The 20061-nt window shown below is 38.1% G+C and overlaps 1 protein-coding gene across 5 annotated transcripts in view; it reads left to right on the top strand.

Annotated features, from left to right (window-relative positions):
* Nucleotides 1-20061, top strand: part of RhoGEF3 (Rho guanine nucleotide exchange factor 3) — an 831957-nt gene that overhangs the window by 732002 nt on the left and 79894 nt on the right. For all 5 annotated transcript variants that reach the window (XM_083115351.1, XM_083115352.1, XM_083115354.1 and 2 more), the window contains exon 4: nt 4941-5074. In XM_083115351.1, coding sequence (XP_082971477.1) covers nt 4941-5074 — 134 coding nt within the window. The remainder of the gene's footprint in view (nt 1-4940; nt 5075-20061) is intronic.

The following is a 20061-nucleotide window of genomic DNA, read 5'->3' as shown; positions in this document are numbered from 1 at the left end:
GATTACGATTTACGAAGAGGCCTCTTCCCCAGTCGAGGCGCCGGAAGTTGGTGAATGCCAGCTGTTGTTCTTCTGAAGACGGCAGAGGGTATTGACGAAAGAACAGCAGAACAACAGGCTGCAGCACGTGTCGAAAATCTAAGACTTATATCTCAGCCTCCATAGTGCAAAGAAAATGGGATTAATTTTGTTACCCTCTTTTTAAGCCCGCATCACACGGAACTGGATTTCCAGTAGGTATATCATAGTTGGCGCTTGACTGGCTACCAATTTGCTAGTTTTCGCCTCACACGATACTTATCAGCGTACTTTTGTTCCCATACGAGGGAAGTTGTAATGGCGGCCGCGTGAGATGTAAACAATGTATCACTTCACATTTTTAAAAGCCGATAACTATTCAACCGAGAGGAATAACGTTTCGTATAAAACATTATTAGGTACAAAACAATGGCGCTGCTTAAATACATACATTACAACGTTTACTGTACACGTATGGAAGAATATTTTAGTTGTTTCAAATGTAAACACCGTGCACTCAACATAGATGGTGTAACTCGATGTGCCTTTCGTGCTATGTTATACATTGCTGGAGTATCACTCGGAAACCTCAGACAAAAATGCTCCTTTGCACACTCACAGATATCTTCACATGGCGAAACTTTGCTCTGATTGGCTGTTCCACAGAATCCAGTCAAGGAAAGCAAGTAGCAATTAGAACATGTCCTATTCCTCCAAACCAGTCAAGCAGTCAGCCAGGCGGCCATGATTGCTACCTAGAAAGTTAGTTCAGCGCCAACTAGGGCATTCCTACTAGAAATCCAGTTCCGTGTGATAGGGGCTTAGGTCTAGTTTTGGAGCAAGTTTCCTTATTTTACACTCGTTCTATTCTTCTGTCCACGTTTATCACTTATCGCACCAAACTCAAACACCTTCTTTGTCAAACGCCATATTTCGTCTTCTGGCGTGAGGCTAAATCTTTCGTTGTTAGGCTGATTGCAGTGTATTTATGCTAAGACAGGGTGGCTACTCACCTGGAATTCCTTGAATTCCGGGAATTATGCGTGAATTATTGGCTCCGGTAATTCTGCGTCAATTTTTCTTCATAGAATAAAAATTGCAGATCCAAATCCCATTGAGTTTATACATATTTATAAATGCCCTGAGGCAAGTATTTCACAGTTTAGTTTTTGTTTTTATCGGGAAAGGAGAAAAAAGCTGCGTGTAAAACAGAATTCTCTCAATTCGTTTGTTTTGTTAGTGTCCTTTGCAGAACAATCTATCTGAAAGACGGAAAATTATTGCAAGGTATCTTGAAGTTGATTAGATAAATTTGAGTTTGAAATTCTTACACAATTAACAAATTTTCGCAGATTAGCATATCCTGTAACATTGTGACTTGTGTTTGTAGATATACAGCTTGTTCCGTTGAAAGCTCCCACATTTCAATTCATCATTGCTAAAAGGTGGTACTAGACGAAAGAGAAACAATGAATTTTATTGCATGACCTCGAAGTTCACCATTCCCTCACTATGCAGCGCCACAATCGCATAAAGCACAATGGCAGCAGCATGCACAATCTGTATTCTGGCATGCAGAGACCAAATCAATCATTACAGTGCAAAGAAATTACCGGGGAGAATATGGAGGTGAAGCACCTGATGGGAAAACCATTAAGGCATGGTGTGCGGAGTTTTTGGCGACTGGAAGTGTTAATAAACAATCCGGAGGTTCTCAGATTGGATATTATTCGTGCTACAAACGGTGCACACATAGAGGTGTATTCGTGTTAGTGCTTCGTGCAATAAAATTCTTAGAGTTTGTCTTTCGTCTAGTACCACTCGCATTCCACTATGTTTCATAACCTTTTAGCAATGATGAATTGAAATGTGGGTGGTTTGAACGGAACACCCTGTATTTCGAGTCTGAGTACGTGAAGTGACAAAGGTAAACCCCGCACCTTAAACTAAATATCTTAAATTTATATACTGTTTAATTGAATTTGACCCCTTATGTTGTTAATATGCATATGTATTTGTGTGTATCTGGGTGATGAGAGGTGGTACGTAGTACGTAAGGTTGAAGTAGAGAAAACATTTGCTTGTACCCTTGAATTTTTGGAAAGTTCACCTTAAAAACCTGGAAATATAGTTGAGTTTTATCATGGTCCTAGAGTGACCACCCTGTATGAGATTTAATCCTAAGAAGCATTCCGCGCTTACGTCAGAAGACGAAATACGGCGTTTGACCAAGAAGGTGTTTGAGTTTGGTGCGATCAGTCATACCCACGTTTGGATCTGCGACTCGAACGTAACTAATCGGACACTACGAATAGGTGCGGCGCCAAGGGTGGGCCAGAGGGGGGCTTGGTCCTCCCCATCGAAATATAATAGGCAGATATAAATATAAAATTAAATTTGTAGCTAATAGTGATGGGATTCTTCCTGACTTGGATCTCGTAATAAACAATGTGATTATCAAAACTCATTTTTATTTGAGAATATGGTACACCCAAATCTTTGACAGTCAAAGAGTGGAGTGTGGCGCCCGCTAGTGAATAATAATAATAAATGCTGATGGTTCGTAAACCATAGTACGTATGGAGTTTTCAGATTACACTAAATTCAGGATCCTTTGCCATACAATGGGTCCTTTAGTATATACTAACTACCTGAACCTGGTTGAAAGCGTCGACACCGGACGCAGCCACCGCCGATCGCCACATGTATTCCGCCAAATACGATTCTCTGGTTAGGTATGTTTGCGAGGGGAATATAATTTAACGTAGATAAATGAGGTAGTCCGTACTAAGGTACAATACAATGTTCCGGACAAGGTTAACAAGAAATTGTTTTTTTTTTTTTTTTAATAGAAACAAAATATTTAAAACATGAGCCAAGACAAGTGGCAGCGATTTGGGGGGCAGTTGCCCCCTGCTTTTCGCCACTCTTCAAAGGGAAATATACTGTCTTTGCCCCCCCCCCCGATTTTGGAACCAAATCGCCGCCACTAGCCAGGACAATTTATTTTGTAAGAGGGATGGCTGATCTGAACACAGGCGCCAATTTGGTAGATCAAAGCACTTTCTCACCTCAAACATTTTCTCAGGAAGGGCAGATATCACTCACACACACACACTATCGTTTATGTCAATCTCCCCCCCCCCCCACACAAAACTATTGAAGTTGGCACTACTGGATCCCTCCTAAATAGTGAATGAAGGGCTGTGTTTCTTGACACACCATAAGCACTTGTTAAAATACTTATTTCTGCTGCCCCCCGTGGCGGAGTGGTTAGCACAACGCGCTACGACGCCAGGGGTCCCGAGATCGAATCTTAGCCTGTGCAAGAATGAGTGTTCCTCATCAATTTCATCACTCATCCTCATCTTTGCGATTAGCCAAAAGTGGCAGAAAGCGAAGTACAAATTAAACCAAATCAAACAAGCAATACCTAAAATCTCTAATGTAGTCTATTCGGGGGATTCTTATTATTTCCCAGTTGTCCACCCCTCCCCGTTTCCTGAGAGTCGGAAAGGTAATTGAGATTACCAATGCATCACGTGATGTTTCATTTATGTTTCTGGGATGTTTCAATTTCGTAGTTACTGTAGAGAAATAAAGAACTACAGTTCACGTGACTATCGCAGATGATATATATTTGTAGCCGACGATATACTGGGTGATCCGTTTGAGATGTCAGAAAAGTAAACCGTTGTGTATACCTGTAATAGGTTAATGTACGAATCTCTGAGCAGTTTGTTGTAATATATGCAGAAAGGATGTAAGTTTTGAGTGAGTGCAGGTTTACAGACTTCAGCCATGTGGATGTGGCTGTACTAGTGTGCATATAACACTCGAAAATTTCACATCCCATGCGATACATTGTGCGCTTCATGCCACAACAGCGCACAATGTACTCACTCGAAACTTACATCCTTTCTGCACAAATTACAACAAACTGCTCAGAGATACGTACATTAACATTAACCTATTGTACACAACGGTTTACTTTTCTGACATCTCAAACGGATCACCCGATATTTCTCTAAAGAATTACAGAAAGATTTTTCAGACTAATAAGTTGAAAATACTTCCTTAAAAAGGAAATTGAAATGCTCAAGGACTTTTAATGTGGATTTTAATGTTTAGTTGTTTTGTGGTTGAATTTTCGGATAAAAGGTATATCCAGAATTTCAAAGGCAAATTTAGCACCGAAATGACTTCTAAGGAAAAAACTTACAGGCCGACAAAATTTCGAACTCTGTTAGGATTGTGGGAAAACTACTGTTGTAGGACCAGGAATTTACTGTGTGTTTTCGCTCTTTTTGAGGGAATTTACCGAAATGGAGGGCTAGGTTTCAGAAACGTATATAAGCTACTTGTAGCGCAGATGGGAAAGTTAACCTGGTTGTATTCGGAAAGCACTGCCCACCCTGGAGGCATGAATGGGGCTACCCAGTCCTGACGTAGCGGTGACTGATTTCTCAGCTCTCAGCTGCAACCACCACTCGCTCCTTCCGGCAAACGGTGTTTGCTCGTGTTGTGAGCTGGTCGACCCGGCCACTTCTGTCAGTTGCACACCACACAGGACGATGATCCTGCAGGTGTTGGCTTACGACGTGGTTCTGACGCTCCCCTTCAAGTGTTCTGCACATTACGCACCTACAACAGCAGGCGAAGTGGTTAGTGTCATTTTTCCTAATCCCAATTTTGCGTCACGCGGTGTCCATTCATCGAAATGCCAAAGATTAGAACACGGATACTTGTGCGTTATCGTGCTATAAATCTTATCGTTGTTAAGGAATTCCTTTGTGATATGTAATGCGATGTTCTTTTGTTCTGTGTGGAGTTATTGACGTCAATTGTAATAGTTTTTTCGGTGTAGTTATGACTGTACGAGCTTGTGAAGTATGTGTGCTAACAAGTTGTTTTTCCCGCAGCCGATCAAGGAGGTGGGGGGCAGCCCAGGCAGGCGTCGAAGAGGGGTCTCCAAGTCTGCCCGGCGAGCGAAGGCTTCCAGTACCCCCTTGCTGGACAAGCATGTGACGAGTAGATCCGAATGGGACATCAGAAGGTGAGTGACCGAATGTAGTTAGGTTTTTCTGCATGTTGTTTTACGGAGGGGGATTTGCCACTACGCTATCTTATGCTATAGCCAAGGACGTATTTAGGCGGTCCAGGGGGTCTGGACTTTTTTGGGGGGACAAAAATTAAAGGTAAAAATTTTCCTTCGGACACCTCTAATTTTTTCGTTTTGTCAATTTTTGACATTCGTACTTACGTATCTGCTTCGCGGAACATTCCTCAAGGTGTATCAACGTTGTTTTGATGAAATTTGAACTATGTTTCCTAACCTAACAGAACTAACCTAACCACGCGCCAATGGTTCGTGGGGCTAGCGCCAATGGTTCGCAATTATTTCCAATTTCTAGATCCTGATACTAACACGACACCAAATTTTAACTATATTTCCTAACCTAACAGAACTAACCTATCCACGCGCCAATGGTTCGTGGGGCTAGCTATTCTCCGTCGGAGAATTAATTTTCAACGAACAACATGAATTTCAGCTATGAAACATTCCCACATCACACAAAACACTTCCCCGATGTTCGACAATGCTACAGGAACTTATTACGGTAAGTAGTTTCTTCTGTAAAAATAAATAAATGTGTCCGAAGGATAGTAAACTAGTACCAAATTGGATAATGAAAACATGCTTTAACATTTGTTGTATAATCAAGGTTTTTTTATTTCAACTTACTTCGGAGCGAGTAAAGAATATAGAGAATGTCTCCAATTTCGTTAATTTTTGGTATACTAACTAAATTTGGCCTTCTAATCACGAATCTGTTGTTAAAATGCGGGTTCACGTGTGGAAATCGGGAAAAAAAGCCAATATTAGTGGATTTTTTTTTACAGCTGTATCGCATTGTTTTTGGGAACAAAATTTTAACTAAGTTTGACTAACCTAACCTTACCGGAAACTGTTCTTGGGGCTACACGTGCATGGTTCGTGGCAACACATATAGACGTAAGTGTACAATTTTTTCACGTGACCCTCGCATTTTAACCACAGATTCGTGATTAGAAGGCCAAATTTAGTTAGTATACCAAAAATTAACGAAATTGGAGACATTCTCCGTATTCTTCATTCTAGCCCTTATTTCAAGGCGGTTAAGTATTTAGTTTTTATAGTTGCTTTATTTAATATTAATTTAATGTGTGCGTGTGTGTAAACAAAAGCTAACATACTACGTACAATTACTCCTTTGGTGCATAACAACAATGTAATTATTTTATTGGGAGACGCTTGAGATTAAACTATACTATCGCACTGCCAGGGACTAATTTTTGGGCGAGGCTCAAGGATCTGGACCCCCTCCTTCCCCTGAAAGACTTACCAAGTACTAACATTAGCTAAACAATGAAAATATACGTGTTTAGCAATTGCTGTATAATCGAGGATTATTTATTTCTGCCGAACTTTGATATTAATCTGAAACTAATTTTCGTCAACTGGATCTAACATTCTTTCTTGTTATTTAATAAATATTCAATTCTTTATCTATTTGGCACTGATATCCTTGCCAGGGCAGTTGCTTTCAGAATACATGCTTTTATACAGTGATGTGCCGTAGACTATAAGTTTACGTCTACATGCCTTGTCTACACGTAATATACGCGTAGATTACATTGGGTTATAGTTTACATAGACTACGTAGACAATCTAAAGTGCATTAAAATTAATTTTCAAGGGTTTCATGAAAAGAAAGTGACACTTTCAACTATATTGGTTCCTAACGAAATGAAAAGAATCCTATTTACAACAAAATTTATCTTCTCTTCTGTCATAAACTATGGAAGAAGATAAATAGTATGCAACAAACAACAACAGATGGCAGTCGTGAGGCAAAAGTGGTATTTTTCCAATAAAACACTAGAATATTATTTATATTAGGTTTCTTCCTAGGTGAGTAATTGTTCGAATTTGGAAGAAGGAGTATGAAAAGTTCTCGAAACACATCAGCAACTGATACGCAGTATATATATTTTTTTTAATTCCACGGCGCCCTTTGCTAAGTTATCACCTTTCGCCATGTTGTTTAAATAGATTACGTAATCTACGTGTAGAATGTAGACTATCGTTGTTTACGCGTAGACGCACATCATTGCTTTTATATCTCTATTCTTATAGTTTTTTTTATATATTGAGCAGAACTATTTAATATTTATTAATATTATTTTAATTTAATAAATTACTATTATTTTAATTGCAATATTATTATTATTATTATATCTGAGACACTTAGTTCGGCCCCACCCGAAATAAATATCTAAATACGTGCCTGGCTATATAGCCAGCCACTTATCTAGAAATATATTTCGGGAGAAATCTGAACCAAGTGCCTCACAATAATAATAATTATTATTATTATACGAGTAGTTATATTAATTAATATATTTAAACTAATTAATATTATATTTTTATTACATGAATAGGACAGTATAAGAATAGTGATATAACAGCACGCATTCATTATTTAGCTTACGTGTAGTTAAGGTCAGCAAAATTTGTAACAAAAAAACTGCCCTGGTAAGAAATTAATGTCAAATAGATAAAGAACTGAATATAAAAAAAGGATGTTAGATCCAATTGGCGTAAAGTTAAGTTCCTAGCGATATTTTATGAATATTACGTCATAAGTAATAAATCTTCTTTGGTGCTGTCATTCAAAGCCGAATAATCCCAATATAATCCTTGCCTTCCAATAAGTTTGGCGGTAATAAACAACCCTCGATTAAACAAGAAGTATATTTTCATTATTTAATTTTATTTTATTTCACTATTTTCATTATTTAATTTTAGTAATAAATCTTTTGGGGGTGGGTACGGATCCAGACCACCTGAAACACCCCCCAAAAATAGCCAAGGGGCCGCACAAAAATGAGACGCCGAAGAGGCAGAAGTGACGAACACCATCGACTATTAAAATTCCTTAATACAGTAAATCCTCGTTAATCCGGACCCCGATAAGCCGGACTTCGATTAATCCGGACAGGCAAAAGGGGAAAAAAGGCAGAATTCAAGGTTTTAAATGTGGCTAGAAGTCAACAAGAGAACTTCCCTAAGGAAAGGCACTCAACCACTGATGAAATTCTGTTTCCCGCACACTTTGTACTGTATAGTGTATTTAGGCCTGTGCCCTTTAAATATACCACAATAAACATGTTTTGTTGCTATAAACGGAGATTTAATGCACTTTCTACTGTTCTATTAGGTTATTTCAGTTAATCCGGACTTTCGTTAAACCGGTCAACTTATCCCCCATTAGTCCGGCTTAACGAGGTTTTACTGTATTATGATAAAATACAAAATACATGTAAAGCCCTTTTACTTGATTATTTCATGAAATAAGGTAGAAGAAAGGAGTTTCAGCGTTTAAATAACTTCTTACATTATAGAATAATCCTGTTTTCAGAAGTCACGTAACAGTGCTCGAATATAAACAATTGTTCCTCGAAGAAACGAATGTAAATATTTCGAATGACAACTGAAAGTCCAGTTGAGGGATATTGACAGTTGAAAACAGATCATGATTTCTTAGTTCGCGGCCAGTGTGGCTACTGTAATGTAGTGTAGTGTAAGTTTCTTTTCCTTTGATGTGTGTGCGTAACTTTTCACTTTCATACAAAGTAACCTAATAAATAATTTCTGAATTGATTCAATTTTCTCGGTGTGACTATTTGCTGCTACGTTCCATAATATAATAATAATTATAATAATAGTAATAATAATGTCGTTAGGGCCCAAATTTTATAAATCCTTTTCTGAATGCTTATGCATAGTGGTGAAAGTTGTAAAGATCTTGTTGTTTGGTAATAATGTCCATGTTATGACTGGCGTGTTATCGTCCGAAAGGGGTAATTGGGGGAAAAATCCTGTTTCTCGCACAACGGGACGCACTCCGCCCAAAACGGTAGAACATTTGCCCCCCCCCCCCCCCGGTTTATGCTGAATTAATTACTCCAATTATTTTTGTCAGACAAAATTTGTGAATAAATATAATACCAGAGGTGCAACCACGAATTTTTGTCTGGGGGGGGGGGGGGCAAGTACCAGGATAAACGTACCAATAATAATAACATTAATAATGGCTTTATTATTACTACTACTACTGGTATTAGTAGTATCAAAGACGTTATCATCCTCGTAAATTACGCAAAAAGGGGGTAGAAGTCTGTGCTAAAGCATTTGTTTGGAACATTTTTTTTTTAACACAGTCAATTTCACATTAGCTAATGATGGAAATCAAGCACACACATTGTATTTTTGAATGGCAGAAAATGAATGATAAATATGCATTCCGAAGATACATGTGTAACTTTCATGTACAACATATGTTTTACACATATGCAACATGAAGCGACATAAAATAAGAATATACATATACAACAAGGTAACACTAAATTGTGTAGGTATTCAAAGCTTATTCAATACAAATATACAACACATATTATTTAAATACATTAGATTACAGAAAACCAGGATAATTGAGAGCGAAGCGAGCAAAAAAAAATTTAGATCAAATTTTTGCAATTGAAAACAATATTGATTTAATAGGGCGCAAATAATGTCACTGGACGCCGTGGCATTCTCTTTTTTATAACTTTTCTTGATCATTCGGCGCCCGTGGCCGACTCCCGCCGCCTCTAGCTACAGCTCTGAACTTGACGAAAAGCAGATAATGCGAGCGAAGCAAGCAAGAAAATTTTACAAAATGTATTTTTATTTGCATAAAATTTGGAATCGAAGTGGGTAATTGCTCCTCTGTGCCCCCCTCCCCTGAAGGTGCCCTTGACCGTCAATGTTTGTCCCCCTTGCCCCCTAGAATTGACTTCCGTCGAAGGTTGGGGGCAATGACCCGTCTGACCACCTGTGGTTGCGTCCCGCAGAATTTTTTTCAGGCGGGGGCAAAGTCGCAAATTTTTTATTATTAATAATAATAATAGTAATAATAATAATATTATTACTATTAATAATGTTGTTAGTTATTATTACTGCTATTATTGGTTTTATTGATTTTTGCTTTATTTCACTTCGCTTTTGTGCCGCTTTTGGCTAATTTGCGAAGATGGGGATGAGTGATGATATGATGAAATTGATGAATAGACACTCACAAACATCCATGCCCAGACCAGGATTTGAACCGGGACTCCTGGCGTCGTAGCGCGATGTGCTAACCACTCCGCCACGAGGGCCGGCTATTGGTTTTATTATTATTAATAATAATAATATTACATTACTATTACTACTACTAGTACTTATGTTGTTGTTTTTTTCAAATTACATACATTTGTAATTTCCATATTCTGTGCATCTATACAGTGCCATTCACGGATGAGTCTTCCTCGGAGCGGCGGCTATTATACAATTTGCATAACTGTATACTTAACATTAATTCGTGTAGGACAAATGGCTGTTTTTTATAGTTTGATAATCAGTGTAAAGTAGACTGTAAACTTAAATGTAATCCTACTTCAAATAATAATAATAATAATAATAATAATAGTTGCCGTAACACAGAAACCAATACTTTTTGTTATAAAATATCTCTACAATTTCACCATTCGAATTGCCTTAACTCTTTCCAGAAATCTCAGGGGAGGAGGCATCGCTTGCCAGTCTCAAGCCTGGAGGAAGTATGAGGGGAATCAGTATTCGAAAATATCAAATTTCATATAATTCTCTTGTATGAGGTACTGTACAGGGTGTTAAGTCACCCTTCAATTTGATATTTAAAATGTCATCGCAAACGTCCTTACCACGTTGTTTCTGTGCAGGTAACGCTGAGTCCAGGGTCCTTTTAAACTATAGTCCTGGAAAAATCACAAGTGTGATGAACAAGTAGCAGCTACAGTTAAGCTGTGACAGAAATCTCGTTTTACCCATCACGAATATTAACCCATTTTTTCCAATATAGAATATCATGGCGAGATCTTCGCACAGAGAAGCATTTTGTAAAATACGAGTAGGCTTAAAATTCTCCTGAGCCTTGCAAAAAAAATCTACAATAATGTTAAGTGTATGGTGTTTAGATTGTATTTAATTTTACTGTAATAAATCCGATAGTAGTTAATATTTTATAGAGGGAGGCTGTTGAGAAAGCAAAAGCAGACTTTACCTGTTGTAGGGTTTCACACGTAAGAACTAACTCCTTATCTAATTATTCTAAGCAGATTTATCACGATTGATAATCAAAAACTTCCTTAGAAGCAAGGTGAAGAAGCATCCTTTTCGAATAATGAGAAAGTAGTGACATCTGTTGGCATTATGCAACACTCGCACAATGCATGCATCCGTTTCTGCCTTTGACATTGAACTACATGCTAAGCAGCTTGTTTACATTCCTCCACACCACTCGAGGCGTTTGTTCCACATGCCCAAGGCGCTGTGAAGCATGCTGCTGCAAGCTCTGCACTTTTCCTGGCGTGCAGCGGCCTGACAACTTTGCAGAAAATCGACTCAGCATTTGTGACAAGTCGGACACTTCCGTTCCAGCAAGGTCTCGGGGCTTAATTCCCTTCACGTACATGATGAAAACTTTCATTGGCAAGGCCTTTTCGCGGTTGTTTGACGTCCAGAATTGTGACGCAAGTCGCCGAACTTGTAACATCCTTCATTAAAATAGGGAAAATGGCAACGTTTAATTTTCGCTTTCGTAATAGTTAAAACTTAATACAGTGTGTTTCAAAAGTCGCACAACCCAAACTTTCTTAAAAGTCCAGGAATTTTAAATAATTTAATTCCGGTCCAGGAGAGAAAATCAGAAAGCGTAAATTGGTTCTGGACCGTAAAGAACCTTTTTGTCTGTAAAAGTATTTCAATTCGTTCCAATAATCTTTTTCCGGATCAGTTTAAATGCGGTCCAGGAACCCTTTTTCCGGATCGGTTTAAATAGGGTCCAAGGTCCGTATTGAAATGAAACAATACGCAACTTGTACCGAATTTAAATTGTGCGAGATAAAAGATTCCGGTTCTGCAGCGGAACCCAATAGAACCCTTGGGTTCCTGGATCTTTTAACAACCCTTCTTAGTGGAACACCTTTCAATGGTCTCGCTATCGAAAGCGAGCCGATCCCCACCCCCTGAAACTTCGTTCATAAGATCGTTATTCACAAACCCATCAATTTCACATCTGTTTTGATTTTACACCACAGATAAACATTGTACTAGTCCCAGAACTTCGATTTTGGACCCTGTTAAAATTTCTTCTTGTTTTTTCTCCTCCCAATATTTACATTCTTTGGGTGGGGAACATTCATTGCCTTGAGCAATTAATTTCTAGATATTTCCATAAAGCACAAAATCTGACGTAAATGTCTCAAGTTTTGGGCAATCAAAATTAGACTGCATCAAACAGTGACTTCAACTCGATTGTTACACAAAGAATCTCAACGCCACAAGTGAAAAGTTTGAGTTTCTAATCATTTGCGGAGACCTCTGGATGTTTAAAAATATCATCTTAAAGATTAGCTCTAATCAGAATGTAAACCCTACCCTACAACACTGGCTATAAGTAGCAGGGGTTGTTTAAGCAGGAAAAACAATAATAGACTCATTATATGTAGACAAAATATCCATCAACACGTTCATTCGATTGTAGGATATACATAAGATGTAATTTACCTTGTAAATTTTAATCCTAGTACACGGGCAGCGTATTTACAAACCCTATAGTGCTGCAGAACCTGCAGCCATATTTGTCTCCTGATTGGCTGTCTTCCGGAAGTTAATGCAGTGTTCCTTCAAAGTAACGCTAGATGGCAGGGTTCAAATTGACAGTGAAGATTTCAGATATCCATCCTAACATGATGGGAAACTCCTTTAAACTGATATTGATTTTTGAGCATGTTTTTAAAATTATTACACAAAATGGTATTATTTATCACATGTCAAGTTATAAAATTTCTCCTATAAAGCGGTAGGTAATCACTTCACATACGTTACAAGCGCTTTCAGAAATATTTTACATTATTGTTTTTCGAAGGATTATTGATTTTTATAGACAGGAAAGAATTCAATTGTATTTTTTAACTTTTTCCATATTTTTCCATACAAATATATATATTTCTTATCATAATTTCGCCAATTTGATTACAAACTTCATTACTAGATAATCACGAGTCTATTTTTTTCTGTAAACGACCAACAAAAGAGGACGGACACGGAACATAAACACTTCCGGTGCTCACAGCCAATAAGAAGGCGTTATATCCACTTGGTTCTGCAGCACTCTAGGGTTTGTAAATACGCACACGGGCAGGGTTGACAAGATAATTTACTCTTTACGTTTTATACGTAAATTTCGCATAATTTAGTAGTAATTTACTTCGCGTAGAAAACCAGTTTTTTAAGCAGATGTAAAAAAAATATTTTCTTTCGTAAATTAGTAATATAAAACCAGGCCGCGGTGGCTCAGTCGGTAACGCGTCTGACTACCATGCTAAAGGTCCCGGGTTCGATCCCCGGCCGGTTCAAATCCAGGAACTTTTCTAACGTTGGAAGCAGCCCCGGCACCCACCCAGCGTCGAATAACATGGGTACCTGGGGGAAACCCTGGGGGGTAAAGGCGGTCAGGGGCGTGATGCTGATCACATCACCCCCACTCACGACCGGATCAAGAAAGTGTGGGGCGTTACCCCCACACCCCCTATACGCCTTCATGGCGTGGTGCTAAGCACAGGGGTGCACTTTACCTTTTTTTTTTTTTTTACCTTTTAAACTTTAGTTCTCTCACATATTTCAGCACACAATCATCATTTTCTGAAGATTGTTTAAACAGCCACCTCACACGCTCACCCACACTAACAAATTTTTAAAAGTAGAACTGTTCTTCATATTTTAAAAACTCGAGAAACCTGTTGATACATACGTCTTGCACTAGTACTTATATTATAACATAACGATTAACGACAATTTATTTCAAAGTAACAGCTTCAAATTCCTTTGTTTGTAAAATTCCAATACAAGAGCACATGGAAATTCGGAAGCAAGGGCTCCCGGAGGGAGGGGCCAGGTGGGCACTTGTTCCCCCTGAGATTTCTGGAAAAAGTTAATGTAATTCGAATGGAGAAATTGTAGCGATATTGTATAACAAAAAGTATTGTTTTCTATGACTTATAGACCGTAAGTTACAGCAACTATTATTATTGCTATTATTAAGTAGGGTTACATTTAAGCTTAGTCTATTTTACATTAGTTATCTGTATATAGATATACACAATATGGCAATTACAAATGTATGTAATTTAAGAAAAACAGTAGAAGTAATAATAATAACAAAAATAATAGAAATAATAATAGTAAAAATATCAGCAATAATATTAATAAATTGCATGACTGCCCCCCCCCCCCCTTGAGAAGAAAATTCTGCGGGCGCTGTTGTTGGGAAGGAAAGTTTTTTGATGCCTTTTTTTTCCTGCCACTGCCAATTACCATAGATAACAATAACTTTCGCAAAAACCACATTTTCTTTTAATTTTTATGTTTGATTCTACTTTTTTACGTACTTTACGGTTTCTACGTATTTTACGCATTTTTTACGCGTAATTTACATGCCATGTAGAAAACCTTTTTTTTACGCGTAATTAGAGTTAGAGCCTCCCCGATGGCGCAGTGGTATCGTCGTTGCCTTGTAATCAAGGGTTCCCGGGTTCGATACCGGGTGGTGGCACAAGTGGTTCGGATCCCACTTTAAACTGTAGGTCCAGTCCCGATTAGCCTTACTGTGAATAAAGTGGAATTAAAGCACCAAATCAATCATTTACGCGTAATTACACAACCCTGCTGCCCACGGCCAGCGAAAGTACATTTCATTCTTGCAAACTACACACAGAAAGCTAAATGCACCATATCACTTAATGCACAAGAACTTATCGATTGATGCACTAAAGTGTGTTTTATGGTCTCTGCAAAGAATCAGTTTCGCATTTGGTGCATTTTTGTACATATGTATATCGTAAGAGACAGGCACCTATTTAGAAATTTATTTCGAAGAGCGAGGGGTCCGAAACAAGTGTCTCAGATATAGTAATAATAATAATAATAATATAAACGTTTAAATTAAAATAATTATTATATTAGATTAAAATAATAATTAATAAATATTAAATTAATATTGTTTTTATTACATTAATAGTCTATGTAAAAGACGGGGTAAATAAAATCATGTGTTCATTATCTAGCATGTAGTTAGAGCGCTAAAATTTGTATTAAAGCAACTGCTCTGGCAAGGAAATCAGTACTTGGTGTCTTTCGGGAAGAAGGGTGGTCCGGAACCTCGGGCTTCGCCCCTAAATACGTCCTTGACAGTGCGGTAGGATAGTTAGTCTCAATCGTCTCCCAATTAAATAATTATGTTGTTGTTATGCAACAAAAGACTCATTGTACTATGATAGCTTTAAGACACTCGCACACACACATCTAATTAATGTTATATAACGGGGTTCGCGACAGTCGCTAGAGTCGGCTATTAAAATTACAGTTTTCATATTGTATACTAACCTTGACTACCTTGAAAATGATGTCCCTCTGCTGCAACACATTCCTGGCATCCCCGAAGGAAAGTTCGTCTACTGTAATTCTCCCGATTTCTCGTACAATACTCTCTTTTAACTCACGGATGGTGTGCAGATTGTCTTTGTATACTTTATTTTTTAGATTTCCCCATAAATAAAAATCGCAAGCTGACAAATCGGGGAACCTACAGGGTTTTTGAAACACCCGTTTCTTGTGAGAGCCGGCGGATGGATTTCCGAGGAGAGTGTTCCAACCTTTGTCCTATCTCAGAGTTTTTCCTCAGTAAGTACACGTGGGTTTTTCTTTCCACTTTTATTCAGAACTGACCCTGTTACTCTAAACTTTTTTACGAGGTTTAATATAGTGGTCCTATGTGGAACGGGAACCCCAGGAAATTTCGTTGCAAAACGTCGTCGCACTTCTCCACAATTCCTCTTTCCGAAGTAACACTCGACAAGATAAATCCTTTGTTGTAATGTAAACTTTTGTGGTGCCATATTAAGCCACAATCTTCAGCACATGGACAAGACACAACACAACTTCCGAGGGAGGCTTATACTGGCGTCAGTCTGCAACGTCAACAGAAAGGGAAAGAGAGCGAAAAAAACAGACCGTAGCGTGCGACTGTCGCGGACTCCGTTCACCGGGAAAGACAAGCGCTGACGCCGGTCCGCTTGCCGCCGAGTCTCGTAGCGAATATCAGGGAATGCTCTGTATAAAAAATTATAAAAACTAAATATTTACTGCCTTGAAATAAATTGAAGCACATAACCCCTCGATTATACAACAACTGTTAAACAACGCATATTTTCATTATTTAATTTTTGTACTCGGGGCGGTCCGGAACCCCCTAAATGCGTCCTTGGTAAGAGAAACACCAAAGTGCATCATGTAATGCGAGTGGGGTTTCTTTCAGTAGAGATGCACTTTTATCCATCTTTTTATGCACCTTCCTACATCTTTTTTCGATGATGCACTTAAACGTTTCGTCTGAGCTACATAAAGTCTGTCTGTAGCATGCGTGACTGTGGTCACCATTTCGAAGCCTGTGTGCACACATGAAACAAAATAAATGGGGCTCGAAATGAACGCGAACCTAGGTATTTGGTATTCCGCTTCATTGTAACGTTTGTGCTTTTATTTCATTTTCATTTCAGCCAGTTCAAATATCCTTACAGTGGCAGTTAAAAGTGTAAAGTACTTTTGGGTCACCGTGCTCAGGAAGAAAACTGGCCGATGACCAGATCTTTCAAAGCAAATGTAAACTGTTTGAAGCAGCAAGTAAACGTAGCGAAGCAACACTGCACCAAGGTCGAACGTGACGTCAGTATTTGCCTACTAGCACACTAGCCTCCTGTGATGCAAAATAGCTTCTTCTCTTGCGCGGAGTTAACATCGATGTTTTTCAGTTCAAAATTTCGCAACCCCCCTCCCCCCTCTCTCTCTCTGGCACAGGAATTTTCTTTGAGGCGAAATAACTTTTGTCCAATCAATATCAACAACATTACTCGTGTGTGATAATGTTCGTTTTCCAGTGAATATGAAGGTGATGAATTCTTCAGAATTCTATATGGGGCGGACTTGTCAAGCTATATAATAGTAGCTATTCTCAATACACTTAGACACACACGTATATACGAATCAGTAGGTGCCATAAGTGGGATATTTATATACTTAAAATTTCTTAAATATTTGGCAAACATTTTAAAATTCTTACACATGTTGACTTTTTACAAGGAACAGCCAAGTTCCGTCTACGCTTACTGTTTTTTAAAGCATGATATGTATTTGTAGGAAAATTTCGTTGTGAACTTCTAAATTTTGAGTTTCGTAATTGTGATTGGTTTATTGTATGTTGAATTAGAGTATCAAATGAATTGAGCGCGATACCTGAGCATGGTTGCAAGAGTCCTTAACAGTATAATAACATTGTAATAATTCGATTCTATTCTGATAAATCTTGAGACAAATTAAGAACATTTTACATAATTACAAAACTTACTTGCAATTTCATGGACAAAGTCTCAGTTTTGTGCACTTTTAGGCAAATATTAAGAAGTAAGCACTTTCAAATTGGAAAATGCTGCATACTTTTTGTATGGAATAAAAATCGGTATTTAGGTTCCAGTTAATGTGCCAGCATTTATAAGTCGGTTGCGAACTCATATTTACATGCAGAAAAAAAATCAATTAGCTAGAACTCAAGAGTCCTACTAATGAAACTCATAAGGTTTCCGGAATAGTTCACAAGATAGGCGTAATCTAGACCGTAGAGGCAATTTCAAGGAATAAACAATTTGTTATATACCTAAAATTAACATTTAAGAGTTTTATAAACTTTATATAACCACTGACCAACAGAAACCAACTAGGGAATGTTGAATCTTCTATACCTACATATAACAATTGATGTGTGTGTGTATATGTTTGTTCCGGCATAACTCTCGAATGCCTGGAGCAATTCCAACCAAACTTCATACATGTATCACTTGCAATCTGGAAAGAAATACTGTAGGGGTAAGACACCCCTGGCACCCCTAGGGGGAGGGGAGGGAAGGGGTGACATGTAAAAATGATCGAAAACGACCGATATTAGTGTGGAATCCATAGTTTTCGGGGTCGCTAACATGAATAGTGACTCCCAATGCCGTTCAACTCCAAGTTTATTTTATACTATGGTTAGAATTCATTATTTTCCTGTCTAATAGAAGATTGTGATAAATTAATATCCGGGCAACACCGGACACTCAACTAGTATTAACTAATTGTACATCAAGAGAAGTGGCGTTACTGTGGGCTGTTACAATTTGTTTTACGATTGATTGATTTGGTGTTTTAAGTCCACTTTATGCACATTAAAGCTAATTGGGACTGGACCTACAGTTTAAAGTGGAATCCGAACCACTATGTGCCTCCACCGGGTATCGGACCCGAGACCCTTTGATTACAAGGCGACAACGCTACCACTGCGCCATCTGGGAGGCAATTTGTTTTACGACCGTGACGTCATTCAGTATTAATTGGTACAATATTGGCATTGACCGATATGCGCATGTCGGTTGTCGATAAAATTGCCGATAATTTAATTGATCCAATATTTCGATAGAAAGCCTTAATTTGGTGCAAAATTCTGCCACGTTGTTTTATGAATGTAAGAAATATAACTCGTATATCGTTGTTCTTGTTTGTGAGGCATATTTAAGTAATCCACATTAATTAAGATGTTAACGAACCTTTCAGGCTCTAGGAACATTTTCCAGTTGTGTATTGGATCGGTCTCGTATATCGATACTGTTTGAGTACATGCAGGAAATGAATAATGATCGGTCTATATCTGATAATTGCGTACAAATGCGGAAAATTGTCGTCTTGGTGTGGATTTTCTGACGTATCAGTGGAGTGAACGATATTTTCAACAATTCAGTTTACATATGCTTATCAATCTTTGTCAACTGGCTTCATTGTTATCTGGCATTCACATATCTTTGGGAATTCTACGAGTTTTTCCTGATCGGAAACCGTATATACCCTTAGTCTCATGTGATAGCTGCTTTACTTCCCCATCCGGTAGCGGTATGTTTGTGTGAATTGCAGTTGCCCAATCTTTGTGAACTTAAGCGAACGATCATTACTTAAGCAGAAGCATGGCTGCCGCTGCAAATCCCCGTTTCCTTCTCAAACGCGTAACTTTCACTTTCATTCGTAGCAAATCAGTGATGCCAACCCTTGCATTATGGTACTACTAAACCTAGCACAGTTTGAATTTCGTTGGTACCTAGCATCCTGTATTTGGCATAGTGGTAAAATCTAGCATCATCTACAAACGCGTGTTCCTGGGAGACAGGTGAATTGAATTCAAGGACTATATTTTGAGTAAAATTATTTATTTATTTTAATCCGCGGATCTTAATTCTCCGGTGAACATGTTCAAACGAAGGGTAGTATACTGACCCAGGGGCAATTTTTTTTTCCGTATACGGCCTGCCTAGGCCTCCCCGATGGCGCAGTGTAATCAAGGGGACCCGGGTTCGATTCCCGGTGGAGGCACATAGTGGTTCGGATCCCACTTTAGACTGTAGGTCCAGTCCCGATTAGCCTTACTGTGCATAAAGTGGACTTAAAACACCAACTGAATCAATCAATCATTAAACAAGCGGGACGCAGTTTCGAATCGTCGAGTTTTCCCATTATTTAAAAAAAATCACTACATTGATCCTATTTCATTAGTTAAATCATTAATTTAATGGAGAAATTCCAATATTGTTTAACTATGGTAAATGATGACACAAGTTCACAAATCCAAAATTTATGCATAAATTTAACTTGAATCTATAGTCATCCGAAAACAATTATAATAAATTAATAAATATGTAATAATAAATTAATAATAATAATAATAATAAATCCTAGCAAAATTTAGTAGCATTTAGCATAGTTGAAAAGTTTAATTGGCACTTTTTCTAACCAGAAGGTTGGCA

The sequence above is a fragment of the Lepisma saccharinum genome, chromosome 30 (assembly GCF_977018435.1).
Source record: "Lepisma saccharinum chromosome 30, izLepSacc3.1, whole genome shotgun sequence".
Taxonomy (NCBI): domain Eukaryota; kingdom Metazoa; phylum Arthropoda; class Insecta; order Zygentoma; family Lepismatidae; genus Lepisma; species Lepisma saccharinum.
This window is presented reverse-complemented; position numbering and strand designations above follow the sequence as displayed.